At 54.2% G+C, this 9,594-nt stretch overlaps 2 protein-coding genes across 2 annotated transcripts; one reads left to right on the top strand and one right to left on the bottom strand.

Moving 5' to 3' along the window:
• Positions 1–1,194: 1,194 nt before the first annotated feature.
• ACYP1 (acylphosphatase 1) lies at positions 1,195–2,343 on the bottom strand. The gene is made up of 2 exons (XM_086462699.1): positions 2,246–2,343; positions 1,195–1,862 (listed from the first exon to the last, which is right to left on the bottom strand). The coding sequence occupies exons 1-2, from the start codon at positions 2,327–2,329 to the stop codon at positions 1,647–1,649; spliced, it is 300 nt and encodes a 99-aa protein (XP_086318825.1). The 5' UTR covers positions 2,330–2,343; the 3' UTR covers positions 1,195–1,646.
• A 470-nt stretch (positions 2,344–2,813) lies between these two features.
• ZC2HC1C (zinc finger C2HC-type containing 1C) lies at positions 2,814–5,486 on the top strand. Its single transcript, XM_009954702.2, is given in 3 exon segments — positions 2,814–3,026; positions 3,323–4,486; positions 5,157–5,486. Coding segments are annotated over 3 exon segments (1,707 nt in total).
• Positions 5,487–9,594: the final 4,108 nt, after the last annotated feature.

Below are 9,594 nucleotides of genomic sequence, written 5' to 3'. Positions count from 1 at the left end.
CAGGCCTGAAAAAACTTTTTATTTATTCCATTTACCCTCGTAAATATATTTGTGTTAGTTTTCCTGGTATTCAGAGGCTTTTTTCTGCGATTACTTTCCCACGCAGGCTTTGACTGCACATAGTTGTGCCTTCAGGGTAAATGGCCAGAATCTGAGTCTACGCTCCTTACTAACAACAGACGTGATTCTCAAGCTTAACAAACCCAACTCCAAGCACGATGAGGCAAAACTCAAAGGACCTGCAAGCAGAAGGCTTCCACTTCGATTTGTATCAACAAGACAAAGCATCACCCAGAACCGGGCAGAGAGCTGCTTTCCTCTTGGTTTGACCCCGTTGCCCTCACCTAAACCCACAATGCCTCATTCCGGCCGAAGAGCACCTCGCTGCAGTTCCTCTTAAGAAGGGAACCGCGGGGGTGTTGGGAATGGCTGCGGGCTTCGAAGGCGTTCACGTGAAAGAGAACCCACTGTTTCCCAGTCCCACCCCTGATGACGACCGGTTTCTCATGGGTATCGAGGGGCACTTCTCACGCAGCGCGCCCCCGCCCAGCTCCGCACCCCGCGGGGAACGGGGACAGCGACGGCCCGCGCCTGGCCTCGCTCCCACACGCCGGCCCCGCCGTGCGCAGGCGCAGCGGGCGGCCCGCCCACCCCTCCCCGCGCGAGACCCTGACCGCTCCCGAGAGAAGCCGGTACCCGGCGGGCCGGGGCGCCGACAGGAGGCGGCCCCGCTCCACCGGCGGCGCGGGGCGGCGTCTGTCCCCTCGGCCCCGCCCCCCGCGGCTCTCACCCCTTCGGTACCCGCCGGCCTGGGGACGGGGCGGGGCGAGGCGGCCCCACAACGGCCGCGGCGCGAGACCAACCGTCGCGGGCTCCTGCAGGAGGGCAACGGCCGACGACGGCCCAGGCGGGGAGCACACTGCGCCTGCGCACCTGTGGGCGGGGCGGCGGACTACAGCTCCCGGCAGGCCTGGCGCCGCGGGCAGGGCATACCGGGAGCTGGAGTTCCCCGCCCGGGCCGCGCTGCCCGCCGCGCCCCTTCCCCCGGCCCTTTTCCTTCGGAGCGGCACTAGGCGCCGCTCCGAGCACCGCGCAGTCCCGCGGGGACAGCTACCTGCCCCCAGATTGCGCTCCAAGGTCGGCGAGCCACTCAACCAGCCCCCACCCCCCGGCACATCCATCCCACACAAGAAGCCAGCGCCAAGCAATTTTATTGCTAAAGAAAAAATGCAGGTCTGGAACAAAACAAATTGGTCCTGAGGCATCTAAAGCACAGGAGTAACGTTTTCAGCAATTTCTCCTAACGGCATGGACTCTGGGATTTCCTCCAAGTGGCAGCAAGGCTGCACGTACTACGAATTTTACAACCCCCGAGCCCCACACGTACCCTCAGCAGCGGAGAGGCTGCGTCCCCGAGCAGCCCCGTCAGCACGGACAGTGCAGCTCCTCCTCCGCCTGCCGAAACGCTGGCAAAGGCCGCGAGTCAGCCTGCCAGTGCCACAAACCAATAAATTAGAAACATAATACAATAAAAGTTCTCTAGAGCTGAACGTGGGCCGAGTGGGCACGGCGGAGGGGGATGGGGGGAGTGGAGGGGAAGCGTTCTGCGAGGGCAGCTCCCTGATTTCCCATCTTCCCGCACAAAGTCATTTCAAAATCTGGAAGCCCTTGTGGTCCAGCGCCGCCGTCTGCTTCTCCTCGCTGAACTCGGCTCGGCTGATGCGGGACTGGGGGCTTCCGACCTTCCTCAGCCATTCCTGCAGCTCCCGCACCCTGGCAGCCGGACCCTGAATCTGTCCTTGCACGGTGCCGCGGCTGGTATTTTGGACCCAACCGACGAGCCCCAGTCTCTGAGCCTCCCCCTGAGAAGACAACACGGAGCAAAATGAGATGAACCCAAACGTCAAGAGAGCCCCGGAGCGACGTTGGCGCAGAGGAGCCCGTTTGGAGGCGAGACACAGACCTCCAGCGCAGCCCCTGCGGCTCAGGCAGCAGGAGCGCAGCACAGCGCTCACCCGACGGCTCCTTACATTCTCCCACACGGAAAACTGGGGCTCAAACGCGCCTCCCCGTCACGCTCACATCACGCAGCACTGCCCACCAGCAGCACCGAGAGACCCAGGCCGTGACCGTGACCCGCCGCGGCCCAGCGCCGGCAGCGCTGCCAGACGACACCGCGGCAGGCAGGCCGCCTCCGGGAAGGGGCGCGCCGCGGGACCACGCCCAACCACGCCCCGCCACGCACCTGGGTGTACTTGCGGAAGAAAACGCCCTGCACCTTGCCGAACACCTCGAAGTCCACGGAGACCAGGCCCTCGCCCTCCGCCATGGCGGCGCCGCCGCCGCTCGCCGCCGCTCGCCGCCTCCCCCTCCTGCCTCCGCCGCTCACCCCGCTGCGCCGGCGCGCCGCCGCTCGCGCTGGGGGCGTACCCTAGACCGCGCTTGAGGCCAATGAAAGACCAGGACCCGCAAGCGGCTGGGGAGGGGTTGGTCCCTCCTTAACCACCTCATGAATAATGCATATCGGCAGGTAGCACTCGCGTGCCTGTCTCCAGGCAACAGCCGTCAACACAGCGGGGGGCGGCGGCGGTTGCGGCGGGCAGAACCCTGCGCTGCCCCGGGGCCGGGCGGCAGGAGGAGGAGGAGGAGGTGTCAGTCTCTCGGGCGGTGGGAGACCGAGAAGCGAAACGGGTGGCGACGCAGCTTGCCGAGGAGGCCGGGCGGAGCGTCGGCCGCAGACCCGCAGGGAACCCCACAGGGAACCCCGCGCCACCGCCCCCCCGGGGGGCCGGCCTGCGGCGTGGGGACCTGACATGCTCCGGGGGGTGGGACAGAACAAGCCACGGGAAGATTGGACTGAGCTTTACCGGACACCTGCGTGCCAGGCCCGTGTGCCGCGCTGGCGGATCTACCGTGCCAAAGCTGAAGGGACACGTTGTGGGAAACACCCTGGGGAGCAGAACAATTTCTCTGGCAGTGCAGCGTATTTCTGCTGCTACCGTGATAAGACAGGGCTCGGACAGAAAGTGAAATAAAAGCGTCTCATTTCTGTCTGCACAAAACATTGGGGCTGCAAGAGGCAGCATGGGAGCTCCCTAGAGGGAAGAAATGTCAAGATTTACAAAATCCAGAAAAGTTACAAAACCTTTGCTAATATTTATTATAGCCTTTCATTGTAGCCTCCAGGTGCAGACTGTTAGGAGAAAATTTGTCCAGTTTTAGACCAGATGGTCTGTAATGACTTTGCTTCTACCCTTAGGCACCGAACGGCTTTGTTGCCACGGCTGGACTGTGCAGTGGCAGCTGCTAAGCCTGTTCCCAGCTGGAACACCCGAAGAACAACTTTCGGCATGAACTCAGAGCTGACAAAGAGGACAGTTTAAAGGATCTCTGTGCCCAAAAGAGCCAAAGCTATTTATATTCTCTTTCTGCGCAAAGCAGTCAATACAGCTCCAGGCACAGAGGCTCATCTTCAGCTGGACTGCAGAGCAAGTATGTCACCAGCCAGACCAAGACTCTGACTGTTCAATCAGTAGCCAGGCAGAAAGGAGGAATGGACCTTGCATATCCCCTGAAAACAATTTTTCACCACTAGGATGAGAGTGTTCCAGTGGTAGACTCAGCACTTCGAAGTGCCCCATACACGGAGGAAGCTTCAAATAGCAGGCCCAGCTCAATGAGCAAAGGGAGGGCTCCAGCAGCAAGGCCTCCACTAACTGTGGTGATCTGTCCTTGGACATCAGAGCCTCAACAGTCAGCTCCCCATCTCCACAGGAGAGAGCTGGCCTCCATCCCAAAGTTGGAGGCAGCTGCATGGAGCATGGAAAAGGAAATTCGAAAGCAAGAGGCCCTCCTCAGAGAGAAGCTGAGGAGAACATGTGAGGTGCTTAGGAGGATTCAAAGAGAGAAGCAGCTTGCCGAGGCTGAGGAGAGAAGAGACAGGGAAGCGGAGAGGACCCACGAGCAAAAGGCCGCGAGGCACCCTGAAGAGAAAACTCCCACCAGAGCTGCAGTCAGGCCAGGAGATGGGCTCTTCAGTGGGGCGCAGGCTGCAGAGGCCACTCTCCCCAAGCCTGGCCCCACCCTCCACCCGCCAGAGCTGGCAATGGGGAAACTCAAGAAGGAGCAGCCGGTGGCCAGCAACAGCCAAATTCAAGACCGCAGACCCATGGAGGGTTTAGCCTCTTGTTCAGAGCTGGCCCCAAAACGTAGCCCTTCTCCCATTGTCCTCTCAGACCGAGGTGCTGGTGACCGCCAGTCCACAGAGGGGCTGTACGTGCAGGCTGCCAGTGCTGTGGAGCAGGACGGGCTCGGACAGTGCAGCTTCTGTGGACGCAAGTTTCTCTGCGTCAGGCTTGAGAAGCACATGAGTATCTGCCAGAAGAGCCAACTCTCCAGCAGGAAAGTGTTTGACTCCAGCAAGGCCAGAGCGAGGGGCACAGAACTGGAACAGTATCAGCAGCGGAACTGCCCAGAGCCACCTGAGGTAACATGCAGTCCCTTGGCCTCCCTCAATCCACATCTACTGCCCTCATTCCTTCCACCCTGACCTCTAGTTCTGACCGAGATGCAAGCTTGCCTTCACGTCTACACGGGGTGAAGGGATACAATCCAGTTCTTGCCTCTGAAAGGTTCTGGCCAAACGGATAAAAAGATCCCTTTAAAATCTAACAGATGGGGGGTGAGGATCCTAACTGACTTGTCTTTGTAACGGGTCAAGGGTGTAATCCTGGAGAAAGCTGGCTCCTCGCTGTAGTCAGGATGCTCAGGGTGCAGACCAGGTCTGCTGCAGTCAAGCTCTGTCCCATGAGGGACTGCAGGGAGCTGACCCAGATTGTTAAAATGAAGGCAGTGGACACAGGCAGCTCTGCTCCTGCAAAGCAGCGATAGAAACCTTCTCCAGTTCCTTGGCCCTACTGCTTGCTTTTCTGCTTATTCTCGAGCTCTAAGTAGTGATGTCTGCATGAATATTTCCTTCAAATCCCCCTTGGTGCTGGCCTTTCTGATCCCTTTTGTGGGACTCGGCTTCTCAGGGAGGGTTTTACATCAGCAGAGAATGCCCAGGGACAGGTGACCTGGGTTGGACCCTGAGCTTAAGACTGAGAATGGGGGTTGGCAGTGGTGCCAGTTGCTCTGACTGCCTTTCCTTTCTGCAGAAGAAACTACCCAGAAGGAACAACTGGAGACAGGAACACAAGGTTCTCATCCAGACTCAGCACCAGGCCTGCCAGATGCAGCAAGTCCTCTCTAAGGGAAGGAAAGCGTCGGACCTGGCCCCGTTGCCCCCTATTGCAAACCCAGACTATGTTGGCTGCCCCTACTGCATGCGGCGCTTTGCTCCCCAGGTAGCTGAGAGACATATTCCCAAATGCCAAACCATCAAGAGCAGGACCCCGTCCCCACGAGAGGAGGCGTTGCTGAGGTGGTGTCCAACTGTACCTGCCGCTGCGATTCCCTGCCACCATGGCTTCTGCCAGGGTTCCTGACACGGTCCCTTGGATAGTGCTGTGCAGGAGAAGACCACCGGGCCAAACAGAGCATCTGCCTTTGGTTTGCTCTGCTGCTCTGCAGGGGCAGAGTTCACCCCTGACCAGGCCAACAGTGCCAGTGGGTCTGGCTGGTGCAGCATTTTTATTGTAGCTGCCTACAAGAGATGAGGATTTGAGGGGTTCCTCGTTTGTTTTTTGCCATAGAAAGGACTCTACATTTAGAGAATCTTCTGCTTATAATTGGTGACAGTTCCTGCACACTTCTAAGTTAGTTATTTCTCCAGATTCTGATTTTTAATATGTTACACCGGTTCTGTTCCATAAAAGTTGTTTTAAATGGTCACAGTGGTTTGTGTTCTCAAAGTGAGAATGACTACTTTGCATGAGAAAGTTGCAACAAGAAGCAAACAAGGAACACAAAAATTCCAGCAGCTCCTTTTGCAAGTCCCTCAGTAATGTAGCAGCAGCTCATGGTAACCTAGAAAAAGATAAAAAGCAAGCAGATTAACCTGGAGTAGTCAGAAGCTGAATATGAAGCAGCACTCCAGTCTGCGATGGGGGGACCAGACTCCTGAAAGAAGCTGGAAAGCTTCTGCCCTGTAGATACGTGGGCAGAAATCCCAATCCCTTGGCACACCCTAGAAAAGCATGAAGGTCCCAGAAGGGGTCAGTGCTGCACTGTGCCAGCCAGGCATCAGTGTACAAACCTAGAGAGGAGAGAAAAAACCAGACTTGAAACAAAGGAAAATAACTTGCTATATCCAAATTAATTGAAGCAAGACCAACTTCAGAACTTTGAAACAGAGGATAGCAGGAGGTAGGTGACAAGAAGCAGGAAAGGGGTAAACTGGAAGCTTTATACAAGCCTCCTTGAATTAATAAAAGGTGTAACTGAATTTAACAAAGAGTAGTTAAAAAATTCAGTACCACTGCCTGTCCTGTAATATTAACTCCATTTCCCTTGCACCATTTTTATTGGCTGTGTTTAGTGGACCCTAGAAGTCAGCAGAATGCAAGTGGTGACTGGGGTAGGTACACACAGAAAAAGCTTTTGATAATGTAAAATAAACCTAGCTGTTGGGGACTTTTCTTAAGTGACAGGCAAAGACCTAATGCTGAGACTGAAACTGTAAACAAAACTCACCGAAATTAAATCACCAGGCTTCACCTGTTGACTTTGTTTCAGAGCTAACCGTGGGCAGTTCACCCCGCTTTGCTGAGCTGTTGTTTCAGGTCAAGACAGCCAGCAGTATCCAGAAAGTCTCTGATAACTGGTTTAAAACTTAGTAACAGTCTGGCCAAAGCATCAGGCTCAGCACAGAGTTTTACCTTGCTGCTTTGTGATCGTGGTTAGTGTTACCCTGGCACTACTCAAAGCTATGCTACTCACACCAGCTCAGCTTCCTCTGCTGCTGCTGCAGTTCAATCCCCCTCTCAGAGACATGCTGCATTTTCAGTATCCAGATCCCTGGTCATTTTAGGTCTTTAACCCAGCTCTGCCTCTCAAGACATTTCACAATTTACTAAAAACCCTGATAAAAAAGTTAGAAGTGACAGGCAGTAAGCACAGTGTGCAGGAACAGTTGGCCCAGCAGGCGTCAGGAAGGTTCTCCCTGCTCTAGGCCTTAATGCTCAGAGGAAGCTGTTCCAAGAGAAACAGGTACTTCTTCCCTTTGAGCCTCACTCTTCCCATTACTTATTTCCCATTTGCACTCAAATTGTTGAAATAAACACACACACACACACACACACACACACACGAGAAAAAAGTTGTTTTCTTGTTTCTTGGTGTTTTTAATGAAGGGACACAGAACTTGACTTTTTTTTTCCTATAGAAAAGAACCCGCAAGCTCCTTGGCCTTCTTTCTACAAGCAAAAAAACCCAACCAACCAAAAAAAAAAAATTAAAAAAAAAAAAATATCAAACAGCAGAATGCCAAGAAGCCAGCTGATTATATGTGTATTTCCCCTTCCTCTCTTGGGAAGAAAAAAAAAAAATACTCCAAACACAGAAGAATGAGTTTAAACATTTATTTAAACAGAAACTCCAAACCACTACACCCTTTAACCTTTCAAAAAAAGACAACGACAAACTAGTTTTCAGCCAGAGTGTCAGAGCAGGCGTAAGTTGTGTTCCACTATAACAACTCGGTAGCAATACTAGCAGAATACCAACACATACAGAGCTAGCACTGCAAGAAGGGGAGAAGTAAAAAGGGTTTGAAACCGCTCAAAGGCACTTCTGCCCACCTGCCCTTCCATTTTCAGCCCAAGATGAAGGTGCTGGCTTTAAACTGCTTTTTTGGTTGCATAGCTGGCTGGTGTGAAATCTGTGGTCTGTAACAGGCACAACCCGGAGAGCGTGAATCCTCTAAGGCACATATGAGATTGCGGAGCACAGGGCATCCTCTGTCAGGGACCCTAATCCTCCACTAGATCCAAGGGGAATCCAGTCTGTGCACCTAGCTTCCCAACTGCAGAGCATTGAGGAATGAGGATAGCAGTGCACCGCAGGAGAGCGACTCCCATCAGCTTGGGGCTTGCTTATTGGACATGGCTCAGGCACAACTCTTCGCTCCTCAAAGGCACTGCCACAAGGTGACCAACTCGATCATTTCCAACCGCAACAGCAACCCTCCAGCCAGGACTCTAGCCTGAGAACTGGCTCCAACGCACAGGGGGAGGAGGAGAGCAGAGTCACAAGGGCAGCCAAGCAACGTGGCCACGCCAGGGTGCCTGGCGCTCACCACTCCCAGGAGGGCTGTCCTCCTGCCCTTCCTTCAGTAACGATGGACGGGCACACCGGCACGATCCTCGCCCTGGAGACTGCACTTGATTCAGCTCCAAGATACTAGCAATAGGCACCAAAGAAGTATTTAAGGAGCGTAACTTACAAGCAGAATGGCTTGGCATCCACCCCTCAAGACAAATAGGGAACGCTGGCTCCCCTGGAACAGTCTCTCAAAAGACGAAGTCTAGGAGAGGTGATAGGATATTCAACTCCAATAGACCTAAGGCAATTCTCGTGACATGTCATTGCTGGGGATGGTTTAAGCCTAATGAAATCACAACCCCACTCTCACAGCAAAGGTGAGAGGGACTCGGGACTCCTTAGAGGCTTCACGTAAGGCAGGGGAGGCTAGCTGCTCCCAGGGATCCTACCAATTTCAAAAGCTTAGTTCAAAGTCAGTTTGCTAATAAATCTAAGGGGAGTAAAATTAACCTCATTCTCTAACAGGAAATGAGGAAATCTTGAGCATCAGACCATGCCTCTTCCCATCTCCAATTTTCTTGGGAAAGTCTCTTGCTTCTAGTAAGAAGGTGAATTCTGGATAGAGACTTGATCACTCATGGTCTTTGGGGAAGGCTGCATCCTGTGACCACAGCACTAATAACCTATTCTGGGTAGGAAGCTGCATTCCAGCTTCATCAAAACACTGAGTGGAAAAACACTGATTCTTCCCACTCCCACACACAGTGTGGGCATGAGAGGCTGAGCAGAACAGAAGCCAAGCAGGGAGCAGCTACGGGCTTATGCCAAGATACCAGAAGCTCTGGCACCCAAACCAAGTTGAACAGCTGGAGCAAGAAATGGGTGACTTAAGTCTGAGGTCCAGACATTTGTCATCTGGTTAGGAAGCAGGTGGTCTGAAACTGAGAACCAGAGATCCCATCTCAGACAGTCCCCGCTACTGCTACTGGAAACACCCAATTCACTCATCTCGGTGCATTGCCTGGAAGTTGGAAAGCTCTAGGCACCCAGAATAAAGCCTTTAAACTCTTGTCTATAGAGGCCACTGGACACAGCCACATGGCCAGCAGCTGTGCCTCGAGGCCAGGGACATGCTGTCTACCATTATCTCCGTAACAGGAAGATCTCCACTGCCTCCAGAATGAGACATTCTCTGCTCCCTCTGCCCCTGAGCAGAGGGGAGCAGCCTCACGGGCTGGGCCTTATCATGTGGTAGGGGGAGGATCCTAGTCCTTCACCCCTCTGAAGTGAAGGTGGCAAGCCTTACAGTTCAAGCCAGCTTCAGTACAAAACATGTCTCCTCCTCTCATCTAGAGATGCAGTGATGAATACTGGGGTCCCAAAGGCAGCTCC

Source organism: Leptosomus discolor, chromosome 3 (assembly GCF_034619465.1).
Source record: "Leptosomus discolor isolate bLepDis1 chromosome 3, bLepDis1.hap2, whole genome shotgun sequence".
In the NCBI taxonomy this organism is placed as follows: Eukaryota; Metazoa; Chordata; class Aves; order Leptosomiformes; family Leptosomidae; genus Leptosomus; species Leptosomus discolor.
Note: the sequence above shows the minus strand (reverse complement) of the source record. Positions and strands in the feature narration are given on the sequence as shown.